Genomic DNA, 18,957 nt, shown 5'->3' on the forward strand with positions numbered 1-18,957 from the left:
AAGATAATCTCAGAAGATTATAGGTTCTTTTTCCCATTGATGTGTCACTTCCTAAACTTATTAAAATCCCTTGAGGGCATGACACATTATATTTGATTCAAATATAAGACATCTGTCTTTTGAGACCAGTGTAATTTGTCCTCTTGGGAAAAAAATAACTCCCTATTCCTAGGCATGCCAAATTGCTTTCCAGTGCATAAAAACAGAATTCAATTTTTATTTAAAAAAAAAAAGAAGAAGAAAAGTGTGTGTTTGTGTATGCAAGCACACAGATGCACCTAGCACATGGGCTAGAGGTGGTAGAAAGAAAAGCCAGTGATATAAACTCACTAGATACTTAAATGGCAAAGAATCTCACATTTTTAAAGTTGGGTTTCAGGTTCTTCTATTGTAAACTTTAGGACACTTAGTACAAGCAATGAGAGGAAATTCAAAAACAATTTTGACTGCTTAAAAGTATTAAAAGGAAATGGAATTCTAAAGTACCTAAAACTAATTCTACTGTCTGCATGCCACCTGGAGTTAAATTCACACTTTTGATTAAATGCAATCTTAAGGCAGGGATTAAATTGGGACAGCACAGAATTTCCTCCAGCTTCACTCTGGGACCAAGATTATCACAGCATTAAAAACATCATGGCATGACTTCATTCTACATGTATTTGCCTTTTGAATAATTGTCCTCTAAGCAATTTGAAAGCCAAGGCAAGATAATTAATAAAATCCATTGAGCATTTAAAATTACACCTCATTCTGCCCTTAATAGAGCTGAAGTTTTAGATAACTACCAAAATGACAATTTTACCTTAAAACAAAGTGTTAATCACTTAATAGATTCTGATTCTCTTTGACCAATCCTGCTACTCTGTGTATAAATCATTCAAGATATTCCCAGATCTGTATTTGCAAAAATTGGATGCCCTCAAGTTGTATATCAAGTGAATACAAAGACGAGCATTATTTTGTACAGAGTGGAGAAATTCTTCAATTCAACTGAGATTAATATAAAAAGAGGCAAAGGCTGGCAAAGGAAAGGGCAGTCATTCTTATTATTTCTCCAAGCAAAGGACATGGGGTGATATGCTAAATATCAAAAGTATGTCAGCATCTTACTTCTTTATATAACGTACCACTTAATTCCACAGCTCACGAGCAATGACTGTGAAAGTTATAGTCATACGAGGAGAAACACTTCTCCAGTGACTAATTCAGCTCCACTGCACACATTGTCTTATTTTCTAAGCTATTTAAATATAAATGGCAATAGCTTTTGTTTCTAATTTCCATGGACCCTAATGTTATGAGTTGATCACAGTGGAAAAAACCTGAGGGGGAGGGGTGAGTATATAAAAAATCAGAATTGGGTATGCGAAGTTTTAATTCCATCCATTTTATTCTTTTTTCAATTTGAGGTCTTCTCAATACTTTGGTAGCTTCTGTTTTTTAATCTTTCCAGCATCTGTAAACCTCTTTATTGTTAAGGTCTCAAATCCTGGAAATCAAGAAACTACTGCTTGTTAGGTTCGTAAGCTTGAACGCTACGAATCAAATGGGGTTGGGCTAAAAATCAATGTCTTCTCTTGCTCCTGTTGCCAAAAGATAAACGTACAACTTCAGAAGTGAATGCACGAAGTCTGCACAAGTGTTCTATGCTCTTTTGAGGCTACATGACATTTTTAAACCTAAAATGAGCTCAAAATGTGTTAAGTCAGCGAGCAGTAGGACATCTCTGATGAGGAGAGGTCTGGATGAAGAGCCCCCTGCTGGGTCCCCAAAAGGTCGAGAGAAATGAGAAAGGTGGGCCTTTGGGGAAGGTGTCTGACTTGGGTTTCCACTCTTTTCCCTTTCTCTCCCTGAACTCTAACCTTACGTTTGGCAGGGAGGGCAGGGATGTTTTGCAACAAAAACACTGGAATTGCGGCAGCTCTTAAACACCATCATCACCCTCTGAAATATTCAGCAAACAGCTACTCTGGTCAGGATGGGGGAAAAGCATGCCTTTCAGCCTCCGGGAAAAATATGGTCCAAAATCCCTGGGCCAACGGTAATGGGACTGGCATTTTCTCACCTAAATCCAGTTGCCTGAGGCAAACCAAATGTTTTCTCAATTTCACTGCTGTTCTTTCACCTCAGAAACCACTGACAAGGCTTCCAGCAAGGTGGTACTTGACCAAACTTGCAGGTCAGAGCATATAAAAGTCTGGAGCAGGGCCTGATGAGTGAGTGCACCCAACAGAGCTTCCGCCTGCCCTCCCTGAAGGCCAGGCAGCGCCTGGCTCCCAGCTTCCTGGCGGCTTCTGTGTCACCGCGGAGGAGTGCCAAGTCACTCCACTGGGCCTCCCTCTCCCAGAACTCGTAACTCATACCCTCCACAGTCAATTATGGGAGTCCTGGGGCTGAGACTCAGGGGAGGAGAGAGAAAGCACGTTCTCATCACTGTCATCAAATCTGACACTTGTTCAGTGGGAAGACCCAGGAGCTGCAGCTCTCCCCATCAAGCTTCCTTTTTCCCTGCTGTGTCTTTTGGATAGCTTATCCAGTCTGATGTGTCAGTGTTCATGGGGTTGCGATGCCCTTATTGCACCCGGGCACTGTCAGCGGTTCTATGCCTCACTCTCCTCCTCCAACGTGTCCCACTATGGCATATTCGGGCTCTCAGAAATGGAGTGAGAGCCTGGCCTGGACCATAGTTCCCACTGAGTCTTGGCTACTTGAGAAAGGGCCATCAAAACTGTAGCACCTGCTGAGTCTACTTCCTAGAGACTTGGTTCATTGTAACACTTGGTAGCGCAGAATCTAGGGAAAGGAAGGCAGAGGAGGAAAACCAAGCAACAGGCTTAAAGATGATACCTAGAATTCATGAATGTTCGGGGGACCAAAAGCAGCATCTCAGGCTTTCTCAGCCCCCATAGCAGCTATGCCACGCCTTGTCTGGAGCAGGCACCCCGAAAGGATTTACAGAATGAATGACTGTTTTACTCACTCTTTCAGGAAAGGAATAAAGGGTAGGTCAGTCACTTTTCAGCCCCCAGTGTGTTAGAGAAAGCCAAAAAGCAAGTTCTCGTAGGACAGGAGTCTCTGGCAAGAGGAGGGAAATGCTCTTTTGTCATTTTCAGATCAGAGCCCCTGGATTTAGGCTCAAAATAGACCAATGAGGTCACTGCTGCCAGGCAAAGGAAGAAATCACATAGGTGGTGGTAGTAGTGGTGGTTTTTTCCAGTACTTGGATTTCCAATGGGTAAAGAACTCACTGGTTACTGCTTTTGAAAGTAAAACTGAATTTTTTCAGGTTTTGCGCAAAATCAAATCCACCTATTGTTTCTTTAACACCATGAAACTGTCCCATGATCATCCTTTCCCCAGTGGGGAGCCCCTGGCACAAGGAGATTAAGTGATTTGATCAAGTCACAGAATTGTAAGATACCTGAAACAAGAATCCTGATCAAGTAAATCTGTGCCCAAGTTTCTTTCTATAGAACACAGTGGCTCCCTTCTGCAATCTCTTCTCAGCTGATGGAGAAGGTTGAGGGAACATAACTTTTTCCTCCCATTTGTGTCATTATAACATTTCTATGCCTGAAGATTAGTTAAATCTGATCACTTTATTAGAAGTTTTAGTGGGTGAAAGGTGAGAGAAAGAAGAAAGTAAGACAAGAAATGGCATAATGCTGGAGTTTTTATCATCAATGTAAGGAATTTTGCAGAGCTCCTCCATTACTCAGCTGGAAGCATTTTAAGATGGTTAAGACACTCAGTCTGCAAATGGCAGGAGAGAACTGTCTGATGAATGAAAAATAGAAATCTCAATCAGGAAAAGAATTCTCAGCACAGCCCTGGCAGTGATGAAAGAAATCCTTTTTCCCCTCAAGGGCACCTTCTGACTTGTAACTTAAGAGTCCACGAAGTTCAACGTCTAAATATTTCCCAAATTAAAAAACAAAACAACAACAACAACAAAAATAAAAACCCACTAACTCACTGTAATCAATCGTTGGTTACCCAGCTCCTCTGAACTACACTGAACGGACAAGATGAGACAAAAGAAAACACGATGGTCACTAATTAAAAGCGAGGTTTCTGAAGTCCAGGCAACCTGTGTTTGAGAATGCTTGCCCGTCCACTGCAAAGCACACTGACCTTGGACAAGTTACTTAACCTCTGAATGTGAAATGGGGCAGACAAATGAAACTGAAGACTAAAGGAAGTGATTCATGTCAGATACTTAGCACAGTTCCTGCCACCAGACTACCCACCACGCAGCCATGGCAATGTGCTGGTGTGCCCAACTATGCCCACCAAGGATTTACTGTTCTCATTAGCCCAAAGGCTGCAAGATTGAGTTCAGTCCCCAAAGACCAGAATGTGACACTGAAGGTCAAAGTTTTATACAGGCACACTGGACTGGAAATCAGGAGATCTGTAGTCCAGCCTTGTTCCCTCTTTGGTTTCAATTTCTCTCTCTACAAGCTAAAGGGGTTAGGCCAGAAGAGTGAGCCGGCCTTAGGGGTTCAGAGAGTAACCTCCAAGGCCGAGGAGGTGGGGTTAAACAGTAGGGCCAAGGGATATCCCTTCCTCCCCACCAGGCCATTTCTTGAATGAAGTATTTACTTCACACCAGAAAAGAGACCCTCACCAGTTCCGAGATACCACCTGGTGAGTAAAATTCCACTGAACCTCTAAAATTTTTAGACCTACTTTTTGTCTAGCATGAGGACAATCTGCATTAACCTCTGAGAATGAAGATTTTTCTTTTTTTCTTTTTCTTTTTGTCTGTGTGTGCACACAAACTTCCCAACTGTTTTCTCCTTATGGACTAATCAGCAGTAGCCTGGGATTGAAGACTAGAACCAAGGAAAGCTACATTGATGCCAGAATTCCACTGAGGGCAGTCATGATGTTTCCTCATTCAGGTGGGTTTCCAGACCTTCCAAGGAACAATTCTAATGAACGCATATGTCTTAGAGTTTACCAAAGCAAAGTTTAGAAAAGAAGTAAGGTATATGATGACTTCTAAGATAATATAAATAATTAAACAAGCTCACGATAAAGAAGGTCACAAAAAGATCCCACAAACCGTATCAAATGTTCCTCACCATTGATGGATCAGATCTGACCACTTTTCAGCATTTCCACAGCCATCACCTTAACTCAGATCCTCATTGTCTCATATCTTTTTCACTGAACTCCCTAATAATTTCCTGGTTGGATTTCTATAACATTTGGTCCTCATTTCTCTCCTCTTGCAAACTTGCCAGAGGACCCCAGTGGGTAAATTCTTTCATCCTAACATCTTCTTGGTGAAGGTGTCTTTCCTCCTCTGGTGTATTCTGAGAAACCTACATTTATCTCTACTACAACCATTATTACAAACCTTTGAACTATTGATTTGTTGGGTTTCCCGATGAAAGCTTACATTCCTAGAAGGAAGAGACTGTACTTCTCATGCCAGCGTCCTTGGCATTTAGCAGATTACCTGGCTGACAAAGGACTTACTGAAAGCGATTGCTAAATGAATCAATTTGCCTGTAAACACAGAAAGAATAGAACAGAACTTTGTAACAGACTTGCACTGGCATTTGAGGCCTTGACTCATCTGGCCTAGTTCCTGAGACTGACCTCATGTTTGTTTGACACTGGTGGTCCTTGCTATTAAGTTGTCATACCAACCCAACTGGGGACCCCTTTTCTGAGCACCTACCAGATGCCAGGCATTGGTGTTTCATCAGTGAATCCACCCACAGGCCTCTGATTTCCCAGAGTAGGCAAGACAATTTAGTTAATTGCTGGCAATTAAGGATCAGGCTGGTCTACCCTCTAGGAGACTACAGCTCAGGGGGTGCAGTTATTACAACACCAAGGAGTGTATGTCTTAGTAAAAGAGGATTCTCCTTGGTCCCTTGTTCTAAAATGTTCTATGTTGGCATCTAGAAAGCTGCAGTACACTCTTTCTGCTACACTATGTCTTGTGAAGTGGACCAACGACAGAGAAAATAGGAACCCTCACCCAAAGGAGTATTGGTGAAAATTGAACATCTAAGGCACATCATGGCTCCTTCCAGGCATTGGCTAAAAACTATCACCTTGTATTGGCAGTGAGGCTCCAGAGGAATGGATTACCTCCTTCCTCCTAGACGCTCTGTTTACTGAGGCTGACTGTGCCCTGCGTGGAAAGAACCAGAAACCATGAAGAGGCAGAACTAGTTTTCCAAAACAAAATGGCTCTAGATTTAATTTTAAAGAGCAACACTTCCTATACATCCTTGCCCAAGTGAGCTGATCTATTTAATTTAGGTTACCTAGACTTGCAGAGAGCCAAGGCACATAGCAGTAGGTATTTGTAGAAAATAGTACCTTTCCAATCCCCTCACCATCTTGAGACCAAACTGTCAAATATGTTTATTGACATACTAGCAGGACACTCTGGGAGTTCAAACATGGAGTTACTGAATTTAACTGAAGTTCATAGGACTACATAACAAGAAGAGAGACTTTTTTCAAGAGCACATTCCCACAGGTTGGGGTGGTAAGTCGCTCTCTTTTGGGGTGGAATATCCAATAAATACTCTATTTGCAAGTGGCTACTAAAAAAAAAAAAATTGGCCAGGGAAGCACTGCCGGTGACAACCATGAAGTCATTTTTCACTCTCAAGCTACCTCACATTAAGAAAAGGATGAAACTGTCAGAGTTTGGATTTCCCAACCACCAGTCTAAGCAATCTCTGAGAGGCATTTTGGCCAGTTCCTAGGTAATAAACAACCCGCTGAAACTGACTCCTGTCAGGACTTCTGCAGAGATTTCTCCTTTCTCTGACCTACCTCCAGGGCCCCTTCCAGCCCGGCCTCAGTACAAGCTGATATGCATCTGAGGCATTAACCCTGGAGCTAACTTCCAGACGCACTTACTGATACAGGGGCTGAGAGGCAAAAGCAGTCAAGCTGGCATTACAGGGCAAAGCCCCTTGTGGGCAGGGACGGGCTCCTTGTTGGTGCATCTCCACACGGTGCCGTGCGTGTCATCCATGCGCGGCTGCCTTTGGCTAATGCGCTCACCACAGCTCACAGGCTGGTGTCTACTTCCTGACTACAAACCCCGTCACTGCTGGGAACCTGTGGCCCTCGGGTGGCAGGTGCAGAGCGCAGGATATTGTTCCTCCCAAGAATCCCTTCCTATTCTGGAATCAGTGGCTAAACAAGCAAAACGCTAGCTAGCTTTCTGCATCTATTAGTCTTTGCTACATACACCTAAGAAAGAGGGACACACCCTCACCAAAAAAAATCACCAGTGAACATGGAATCCAGGCCCATGGCATGATTAGTTCACAGACTCATGTTCGGCCATGGATTCTTTGCCTTTTGGCTCTTAGAAATTATCTAGCTCAAACCTTTCATTTTACAAATGAGGAACTTGAATCCAAGTGAGGTTAGAGTTTATTTGTGATAAGGAAGGTCTTTCTTCCTCCTCTGAGGCCTGCCCTTTGACCGCCATTACACAGTCCAATACTTGATACTTGGCTTTTATGTGCAACAGAATCAATACAGATAATGACCCCTCTACATGGGCAGGAAGAGACAAAGGTGCTATTTAGAGAAAACTTGGCTTTCTGAAGTCTGAAAATAAACTGACTTAAAATATGAGCCTAGAAAAAAAAAGACCCAAAATAAAAAAATAATAATAAAATGTGAGCCTAAGCCTGGATAGGAGGGGAGTTTGAGGGAGAATGGAGACATGTACATGTACAGCTGAGTCCCCTCACAGTTCCCCTGAAACTGTCACAACATTGTTCATTGGCTATAACCCAATACAAAACAAAAAGTTTAAAGAAAAAATGTGAGCCTACAAGGAAATAGCCTTGTAAACATATAGAGCAGATATGAAGGAAGGACTTAACATGTGAACTGGAAATGAACCATGAATTAATAATGGCCCTCATCAAACTGAAATTATGCTGTTATTAGTCATGCATTGGCATTTGTGGACTTTATTCCCTCAGTCATATGTAAAACACGCACGACACACACCTAGTAACCATCAAATATACGACGGACAAACAGCCCAGGTATGAAGGAAGCCTTGCTTGGTGCAGGCAGCCACTCTCTGGTTGAGCTGACCACCCCATAACTCATCCCACTGTTGGCCTTTTTTACAACTGTGTTTTAAACACAAGTTTTGTTTCATTGATTCTAAGCCAAGACGTGTGTAAAAATATTCAAGTACATTGAGATAATGTCAAGAAGAGAGTTCTGAGAGTATTCTCAAAGTTCCAAACATATTAGTCAAGCAATGTAAATATTCACTGTCTTGAGGTAAAAATTAAAAAAAGAAGAAGAAAGAAAAAATGGTAATATAAGAAACTCTTGGAACACTCACTTGTTTGTATTCTGGCCAAAGAACTTTTACCCTGTTATGATATGATCTACCTAAGCGTGGAATTTACATTTTCCCAGTGTCCTGGCCTGAGCCATCTCAACCCTCCACATGTAAATGTGCTCTCTTGAAACAGAACAATTCAGTCACCAGCGCCAACAGCTCCGCTCACCAAGAACTGCACTATCTAGTTCCGGGTACTCTACCTAGGCCATCTCTAATCTCCAACAAAAGGTTGGTGTTCTCTCCATTTCCCAGATAAAGAAACCGAGATTCAAAGAGCTAAGCAAAGTTCAAGGTTACCCATGAGATCACGCAGAGCTGGGATGCAAACCCACAGCTCTGTCCACGCTTTTCTGCTACATTGTAAGCCATCATTCAATTATTCCTTAGCCAAAAGTAAAAATGAACTTGAACACTCTGATACTACCTGCACTTCCTTGCCTGGCACGGAGTCCACGACTCTCTGAATTGGCTGAGAACCTCACAAACACTAAATGTCAGAATGCAGCGGGGCAATCATTGCCAACAAAATGATTCAGGTGAAGATGCCTCCCTGTAATTCTACTTCCAAGTTGCTTATTTTAGACACAAAAGCTCCTTAGATTTTCACTGTAAATTGTTAGAACTGGAAATGTGAGAATAACGTCAAAGGAAAGCTGTGATTTCCATAGATTTGCCAGAGCCTGCAGCCTATGAGAGCCAAGACTACGTTATTTCCCCCCAGAGTGGTGTTAGTAGTGATCTCTTGATTGTCAGATAAAGTATCCCCAAAAGACTAACCAGTGAGCCATGAGCCTGAGCTGATCCTTTAACTCTGCTGTTATATGGTATTTAAAATGAATAAAAGAAAGAAAAATGAGAATAATGAAAATGATACCAATAATAATAATAGGCATAATTTATCAGGCACTTTCTATAAGCGAGACTGTATGTATACATCTTGGGACTTCCCTGGTGGCTGCTTAATCCCCATAACAGCCCTAGGAGGTCACTTAACATTATGTAAAGGGTTTGATCAGCAAAGAGGAAGCTGAGACTCTGACAGGTTTAGCTTTCTGCCCATGTTCTCACAGCTAGGGACTGGCAAGGCAGGATTAAGACAAGACCTGCCTCAAAATCCCATGCGATTGATCATGACATACACCGTTTCTTAAGAAGCAAGACAGGCCCAGTGTTGAGTCCCTGGAGAGGCCCAATAAGGACTCTGGCCCCACTCATCATTTTTGTTGGTCCCATTTCAATCTGAACTACCCAGCTGGGGGTGATGTCTTACCAGTTCCATGGAACCCGCAGACAGAGCCACTCTTTACAGCTGGGCCTACTCTGTGTGTCCATCACAAATGCGGGTTCTCAGTCCGAGACTTCAGAGAGCAGAGGACAATAACTATCAATCCCAATGCGTTCCACCCCTTTCCAAGGTTAGGCGGAACAACCGAGCCAGGCACAAACCACAGCTTAAAAATCTACTGCGTATTCTGCTGTGACTACCCGGCTGTCAAAACTGAAAGCGTCTGGAGTCTTATGGAAGGGCCACCCTGTCACATTCCTAGCTTGAACACCCCGCTGGCTGCAGGAGGGTGAATCTGCCAACAGACTGTCTCATGTGCTGGCTGATGGCCTGGCCCCTGGCCCAGCTGGAGCTGAGCCTTCCGAGTTGCCAAGCCTGGTCTCAAGCCAGGCGCTTTCTCGACATCCTCCTTTTGACCCAGTAGCTCAAGAAGTCTTTCTGAATGAACTAAAGAAGCACACTTTACCCATACTTCAGGGCTCAGCTCAAAGATCTTCTCTTCAAAGAAACCTTCTATGATCCCCCCAGCAATTCCTCATCCTCCAAGGTCTCAGGCCAATTCATCCCTGTATCCCAGGAGGCTTTCCCCAACCACACTCTGTAAATGTGGCCTCCCTCCACCAATCAGTTCAGCATCATCCTACAGAACTGCTTTGCAGCACCACAGTCTGGATCATGCTGCTTATTTGTCTGTATCTGTTTATTTTCCACCCTCCGTACAGGCACCCTAGGCTCTACCAGGGCAGGAACCTCGCTGCTTCCAAGCCTGTTTGTGGTAAGCTCAGAGCTGGAGACACTGCAGGTAATCAACACCTGAATCAGAGCTATTCATTAAAAGGAGAAAGCAACCATGTGCATCATTTTAGATTTGCTAGAGGCCCCACCCATTAAAAGGCAAAAAGAAACAGGTGAAATGAATTTTAATAATTTTAACACTACTCCAAAATATTATCATTTCATCATGTAAGCAATACAAGAAATCATTAACAAGCTATTTTAATATACTAATGAGACACATTTAATATACTAATGAGATACATTCTGTTTTCTGGTTCTAAGTCTCTAAAATCAGGTATGTACTTTACCCTTACAACAAATCTCAATTAGGACATCACATTTTCATTGGTAATACTTGGTCTGTACTTAGACGCCATAAAATTGGCAGGAGAAATAGTAGATTCACATACCCAAATTGTATCAAAGATACCTAAATCCAGTTTCCAAAAACTGGATCAAGGATAAGTTTTAAACTTTAAAGTTAATTAAGTACATTTAAAAACTGAGGTCCACAGCTGTACTATGGGCTTCCCAGGTGGTGCTAGTGGTAAAGAACCTGCTTGCAAATGCAAGAGACTTGAGATGCAGGTTAGAACCCTGGGTTGGGAAGGTCTTCTGGAGAGGGGCTTGGCAACCTACCCCAGTATTCTTGCCTAGAGAATCCCCTGGACAGAGGAGCCTGGCGGGCTATAGTCCATGGAGTTGCAAAGAGTTGGACAGGGCTGAGCACACACCCTGCTGTCCTAGCTACGTGCCAAGTACACAGTGGCCACCTGTGGCTGCCATTCTGGAGACTCATTTAAATGATTTAATGAGAGAATGAATTGTAAAATATCAACCAACTGCTCAATTAAACTGTTAAGAAAATGTCACTAGTTGACTAAAAAGCTCTAAATCTCTTGGATGTTCTCTGGAGCTAAGTCACTTTGTATCAAGTCAGTGCAACCCTGAATCATTTCCCTGCAGTGGTACATCAGTCCCACCATCTGTGCCTTGTCAGGGACATAAGGCTACATAGTCACAGAAACCTGAACTTTGGGCTCAGTCCAATCACATAAGACTCAGTTCAGTTGGGGCGACAGTAACTGGTGGAATCAGGGACCAAGACAGAGCTCTTCTCTTAGATTAGCAAGAAAATGTCCTTGCTGGTACTTGCTGCCTGACCCAGTCCTTCAGCACTCTACCATTCCACTGTTCATTGTGATTGGATGCAGATTGCAGTTTGATTTTTTTTTTTTTTTTGCAGTTTGATTTATAAGGCAGTCAATAAAATAACTTAAGCCCGTGGAGAGCCTTAATCATCATGGACAGAGTGATCAGATGTCCCTGTTGGACCAGGACATCTGCAGTTCAAGCCTGTTGTCCTGGTGTCATCTGCACCCCTTTTCACTCTCAAAATTCTGGAAGATTAGAATTCATCATGGAACCTCGCGGAGATCTGAGGTGCTAGCATGCACTTGGAAAACAGCTGTTAGATATAAGCAAACAGCATGGCGGGAGTCCTAAGGATGCCCGATGCTCACTCTGTCCTTCCTCTTCCACGCACATGATTTGGGGCAGTAACAAACAAAGGCAAACTTGCGATAAATAAAACGAATAAACTCAACTTTAGACCAACAAGATCGAATTGGCAATCTTCAGTATTTCAAATATCCTTTTTCTCTCTCCTTAATCATGCTTTCCCCCATGATCACGTGCCTTGTTTTCCCTGAATATTACAAATTAGTTTTTTCTGTGACAGTGTCTCTCTATGGCTTTGCTTCCCCCACCCCCACTTCCTTTCAATGATTAGCTGCCCACAGAGCTTTCTCAGACTTCTCACTCCTTCCAAAGTCTAGCCTGTTTAGTTTCCCTTATCTTTGGTTCTTTCAAACTAATCTTATTCCTCCCCATTCTTTCATTTCTCCTTCAATTCATAAGCCTGTTAGAATCTGACATCTGCCCTGATTGATTCTTCTAACTTAGGGTTTAAGAAATGTAAGCAAAAGAAAGATTTTTTAATTTTTTATGTTTTATTTAATATCCTGTAATAAGCATTTTATTTTCATTTCCCAGTTGGAAAAGGAACCTAATTCTAGTCTACATTATTTCCCACAATTTCCTTTACTCTCAAGTCTCCATCTTCCATTCATTTAGCCATGTATACATCTGTCTCCATCACATGCCACAAGCAGGCACTGGAGCATGGATTCTTGGTCCTGGGCACCTGAGTCTGAGAGCCGAGCTCCTCTACAGACTAGGTGTATATGCAACACTGCTCATTCTGAGCTATGAGGAAAAGGGATTACAATACCATCTCAGAGGAGTGTTTAAAGGAGTTAACCCAAGTAGAGCACATACAGCCGTGCCAAAGCCACACCGAGGGCTTGATGAGAGGCAGCTACTATCATTACTTGTCTTTATTTCTCCCTTGCATCTAGCACAGTGTTGAGCCGTGTACACAGTAGTGCCCAGTAAATGCTTTTTCAACTTGAATGTTTATTGTTGCAGATGAGACCAATGTGAGTTGACTCTCAGAAGGTTTCTTAAGCTTAACCTGGCAAACATCTCTACTTTTGCCAGAGCCCCAGAACTGGCCCCAAGCACAGCCACCCTGGAATGTGGTGGACTGCTTAGGTGAGAAGCTCACTGCCATCCCTCTCTCATCTTGGAAGGGGCGATGAGGAGTATCAGACTGCATGTGCAGCTCACGGCAGCTCTGCAGCATCCTCCTTGAATAAGTCCATGCTATTCTGTAGTCTCACATGTAGGACATGACACTCCAACACATGCAAGCTGAAGCCTACACGCTTGGGTATGACCTAGGCAGGCATCAAGACCTGGTTCCTAGGGTTCCTCCTTATCAGACTCCTCCTCTGTACCTCCCCATCTTACCTACCTCCTGGCATACATACACCCCTCTGCTCCAGCCAAAGTGAACGTACCACCATTTCCTGCCACAGGCCAGAAAGCCTCGCCAGTCTTCTCCTTTAGAAACCCTTGTCCCTGTCAGTTTTCTTGCCTGCAGCCCAACTTCTATTCCATAAAGTTTGGTTTATGGGTCACCACTGCTCTAGGAAGATATTCCAGATTCCTCAAATAATTACACTTTTTTCCTCAATGTTCCCTCCATGTCATGGGCACACTTCCATTGTGGGCACACTTCCATTGTGCTATAACTGCCAGTTTCTCTTGCCTCTAGATTGCTAACTCTTTACGGGCAAAAATTCAAAGTAGATGTATAGTGTTGACTGAATGAATAAATGAATACACTGTTTTCAATTTTATAACATGTCTTCTGCATAAATCAACCTCTGTAACCTTTATATGAGTTCTTATCATAATTTCCATTTCATAGAGAAGGAAACCTTTGCCCATAGAGCTAAAAATTATTAGCCCAAATATTCACTGCTAATGAAGAATAAAAACAGAAATGTTTTTTTCTGACTTCAAATCAAGGGCCTAGTCTTCCATGGAAAGAAAATTCCATGTGCATTATCTCAATTAACCTCTAAAACAACCCTGCCACACAGAATAAACTGAGTCCCAGAGTGTTTTAAGTTCATGAATCTCGCATAGGTAGTGGCCTTATTTCTGCAAACAGCTTTTTGGCTTTTTTTAAGCCTCTACAGCTCAAGACTTTCCCCTGAACTCCAAGCTGCACAAACCATGGATACACAGGGGGATTCAGCAGAATGTCTTCCAGCTGCTGTTTACAGTCAGGTTGGACAAACCACTGTGGAATACACAGAGTAGAATGTCCTAATAAAATTGCTTCATTCTCCACTCCTGAACTCCACTCTATTCCAACTGGGACAGGAGCTCAAAAAGTCAAGTCCTGACCATGGTTGAGCCTGAACTGGGTCAAAGGCTGAGTTTATTCTTGGCCCAATAAACTCAGGGGCCGTTCTCACCCAAGCATCATAAAAAGTTAGCTAGGTTTACTCCAGTTTCAATCTTACACTTGCTATCGCTCATGTGTCACTTTTACAGATCTTTCCAAGTTTACAAAAAATCTTCAAATGTCATTGGAGCTTCAAGACGACTAGCTAGGTAGACAAGACAGATATTATTACCCCCAATAAATGGCACACTGCATGGGACAAATCTTAAGATCTGGGATTCAGGGCAGAAAGCTGCTGTCCTTTTCTCTGTTTCTTAAACTATCCCTCTCAGGTGAGAAAGGAGGATCTGTTCGCCCACTTATGCATCCTTGGAGGGGTGGGGGAGGGATGTGAAATGGAAACAGAATCTCCCAGAACAGAATCACCTAAAACAGTAATGCCATTCAACACCAGCAAGCATCACTTTCTATGTGTCCGATTGTCTCATAAGGAAGCTAGACTACCATAACAGAGACATTCTCATCTCTTTGCGCCTAACAGGAAATGTCAATCTTAATACAGCAACATATTTCAACAGGATATTTTAAATTAAAAAAAAAAATGAGATTTGTAAAAATTAGAAAACCAAAAAGCTAGAGACACAGTTTAGAGCACTTGAGGCAGATCTCAACAAGCCAGCTCATTAAGAGAATGCCAGACTCCACTGCAGCCCCAATTCCAGCCTTCCACTGGGAGAGGCAGAATTGAGTCTCTCAACAGATGGTAGCCAAAATTCTCAAATTCTGTTTTTGTCAGAAAATAGGAGGAAGGAAATTCTTTTTTTCCTAGTGACAATTTCTGATTCTTTGGTCCACCCACAAGTCCTCAAGTGTAAGAAATTTAAGCTAGAGTCACTAATTTGCTATTTATTGTAACAACATTGCCTTGTGTTTACACAGCACATTCCGTTCTGGGATCTCCTACAATGTTAAGATCCTTTCCACTAAAACAGATGGAGAAACTAAGGCAAGCAAGACCACCCACACGGCCACCGGGAGGAGCCAAGAGCCGAAGCCATCTCACTCATCACTGGGCCCATAGCCTTCTCTCAGGACTGAGTCAAGACATGGTTTCATAACAAGACACAATAGCCAAGAGAAGGTGGGATTCACTTAGCATGGAGTTCACATCTTAGAAAAGGTGGATACATAGGAAATCCCATGAAACCAACACCTCAATTCGATTTGGAACCTGAGAGACAGGCCTATGGGTGAGTCTGTACTCTACAGCCATCTGGGGAGGCTTCCAGGAGCACATCAGTAAAGCTCTCCTGTGAATTTCCTCACCCTGAGTTGAAACTGTCACCCTTAACGTCTAAGCTTCAATTTCTGCCAAACTGCAAATCCTCTGGGAAGGAATACTACTTGAAGCAATTATTGGTCTTTTATAACTTGTTGTGAATTAAAGGCTTTGAAAGTCAGTCTCAGAACTGCTGAAGAAGAGAATATTGAGAATGCTGAGAACAAGAAATGTAAAGATACAGGGGAGAGAGAAGACTTCAGTGAGAGGCAAGTCACCAGGGAAAAACTACATCTGTTTTATAATCCTGCCCAGGTTCCAAAATATTTTATCTTTGTCTCTAATTGATCTTCAGGCAGCAGTGCCTTCCAGCTATCATTTCAATATTTCTGTCTATTTTGCACCTTAAGTTACATACAAATCTTTCTATTAATCTCTTAGGTTTCACAGAAGGTGGTCCATCTGACTCACTATTTTGTCCATGAATCTAGAATTATTTCAAAGAAACATTTAAATGATATTAATAGATTTTCAAAAGTGTGATGAGATGTTGAACAGCCACCCACAATTTATGCTGCAATGGAAAATTATCTGGGAAGTGACTCAGGACATGCATGCACTTTGGAACATATGGATTGCTTGCTGAGTCCAGTAGTAGGTTATCTAAAGGATTAAAGTTGATAAAAGAGTAAAGTGTTGAGACAGGGGACAGAGTAAAGGGCTCAGGCTGAGATCAACAAAGTATGCCAAAGCCAGAACTCAAATGTATGTTAACTAGAAGGTAACAAACAGGACAGACTCAGACAGACTCAACCACGTTGCTAACAAAGATTACTGTTTGAGACAGTGTAAAATGTATTTATAGAAAGGCATCTACTGGTATGAATGACTAGAGAGTCAGAAGCAACACAGCATAAAACGGTTAAGACGGTACAGCCTGGAAACTTTAGCTTCTTAAACAATTTACTTAACCTCTCAAGGTCTTTGTTTTCTCATCTGTAAAGTGGGTAAACTAATCACAGGACCTCACTCTTAGGGCTGACTTCACTCTTAGGGTTAGCATCAAATGATTTGAGTTAGTATATGTATTCTCACCAAGAGGTCTATTGTTGGAGGGTGAAAGATCTTAGACATTAGAACGGTTTGTGGTGCTCTCAGCTCAACTCTGCCTGACAAAAACTTATTCCTTAACTTAATGTTTAAAAAAAACTTATTTAATGTTTCTCATTATAGTAAAATTGAAGTTAATTCAAATTCAAATTAGTAAGGTTAATTGAATTTCACCCCTGAGGAGGACAATAACAAGAAAAAATAGTTGCAAAGCACCAAGTTAGTATATATTAATATAGAGCTACTACTACAGAGCCTGACACAGAATAAGCAGGCTATCAGTATTTATGATGATGATTTTTTTCTTACTTTTAGACATAACAGTAGTTTCCCGACGTCAGTTAAGTGTAACTGAATTAATTGGAAGTTACTGTTTAAAACTGAAGTTTAAGTGTTTTAAGTTATTTAAAATTACTTAAATCATTAGAAATGACTAAAGTGTTGGTGAGAGCGGATTTAAAGAGTTGGGAGAAGGCAAGCTGATTTTTCAGCCTAAGGAATGTTAAACTTTCTTAACTGCTATTTCTTACCCTCCTGCTTTTTATCTTTGTCAAAGGCAGGAGTAAGCATGGTGGAGTGAAAACAGCACACACTTTGACAAAACCACCTAACCTCTCTGAGTCTTTGTCCTGGAAAGAAATGCCCTTCTTCCAAAGTTTGTCTAAAACATTAAATGACAGCATTAATCAACTGCATAGCACAGGGATTCAGCATATAGTAGGGGCTTGATGAATGCTAATTTTTCTTTCAAAGTATCTATTTTGAATGACTGTGATCCACACAAATGGAGTTTTTATTAGGATACAGTCAATATTTAGTGTCAATCAGAAAACATTTCCAAAACAGTTTTTGAGAAAGATGTGTATTCAAGAAAAGAAAGATGTTTCATAGTTTAGATAGAATGTCAACAGACAGCAGTAGAGACCTATATGCCACCACTAGTAAGGAAGGTCTTAGCATGCTTTTTTATCATTTTCCTTTCTCGCTGGCAAGCGCTGCACAGACTTGGTCTCCTGTTGAGAAAGCCCTACAGCGAAAGAGTAAGACAGTTTTTCAGGCCATGCTCCTGTCTGTCGGCTGACTTGAGTGGTTGGAGGTTTCCATGGGATATGTATGTATTAATTTCCCTTTGGTTTTCCTCAGGTCTAAATCCACTTGATCCAGGCAGCCAAACTCCCTCTTCACTCGCCTTAATAGTGGTGTTTGGAGAGCCAAGCATTTTAAGTGTAACAAATTGCCATTGTAACAGCTGCAATTATGAATAAATTTGATCTTGAAAGAAGCCATGGCACTGTAACTCAATAACTTTGTAACACAGCTATCATTATAATAAGGATAAAGTACCACAGAGTCTTCCTGGTGAGACATCAGCTTTCTTGAGCAGGAGAAGAAGGAGAGGGAGCTAGATAAGGATGCACTTCCCCTCCCTCCTAGGAGGATCATTAGCCAACTTGTACACTTGTAAATTCATAAGCTGCATCCAGGTCTACAGACACAAAGACAGATTATTGATGTTCCTTGAGTGTTAAAATGACTGATGAACTTAATCTTAACAATAATATACCTATAAAGAAAAAGTGCTTCCCTGATGAGTCTCAGAAATCCTGAACAAACCACACATGCGGCGGGGGGTGAACATGCCTGTTTCTAGAAACAAAATTCCAAGTATATTCAAAATCACTCGGTTTTCTCTGTTTCCATGTACTGTTTAGTCACACAATTACCAGTTATTAATCTTATTAATTATTAATTCAGATGGCCTCCTATCCTTTTATTCCTATTTGGAGTTTATCTGTTTAGCACCTTTTGGTGCAATGCTAAGTCCAAAGTTTTCTATATCACTGTTTCCTTCTTGACTCAGAGAAAAGAGGGAAGCCTATCATCCCCACAGGATTTTACTGAGGCAAATAAGCCTAATTTCACTTCTGCTTTAATTCTTACAATAATGACAAAACTACATAGAAATCTTTTTCTTTCACTAAGGTCTGATTATTCTGACTTAAAATTTCAAAAGTGTGGGGATTTGATAGCTGCCTAATACGTTTCTAGTGAATATTGAGCAAATGAACAAAGCAAGCTCTTTGTTTTGCTATTTCCAACTCTATTATGAATGCACACACACACACGTAAGTGAAACGACCAAATTATTTCTGCTTTCACAGAAAATGCAAGAAGCAAGAAGAGACAAGCAGGTTTCATCCCAGTAGGCACCTGGCAGCTTCTCACATTTGGCACTGGATGTCTGACCCAAACAAAAGCACAATCTTATGGTGAAATTTATCCCTTCATCAGTCTCTCAGCTCACTAAAAAC

General features: G+C 41.7%; 1 protein-coding gene across 6 annotated transcripts in view; it reads right to left on the reverse strand.

Moving 5' to 3' along the window:
- The window catches only part of PCSK5 (proprotein convertase subtilisin/kexin type 5), a 507,422-nt gene that overhangs the window by 426,392 nt on the left and 62,073 nt on the right, over positions 1–18,957 (reverse strand). Inside the window, exon 1 of one of the 6 annotated variants that reach the window (XM_060409351.1) lies at positions 9,642–9,891. The exons of the other annotated variants lie outside the window; for them this stretch is intronic. Within the exon in view, the coding sequence (XP_060265334.1) occupies positions 9,642–9,650 (9 nt within the window). The 5' untranslated portion in view covers positions 9,651–9,891. Of the gene's footprint in view, positions 1–9,641; positions 9,892–18,957 lie in introns of those variants that run through there. 6 annotated transcript variants of the gene reach the window in all.

The sequence above is a fragment of the Ovis aries genome, chromosome 2 (assembly GCF_016772045.2).
Source record: "Ovis aries strain OAR_USU_Benz2616 breed Rambouillet chromosome 2, ARS-UI_Ramb_v3.0, whole genome shotgun sequence".
NCBI classification, from domain to species: domain Eukaryota; kingdom Metazoa; phylum Chordata; class Mammalia; order Artiodactyla; family Bovidae; genus Ovis; species Ovis aries.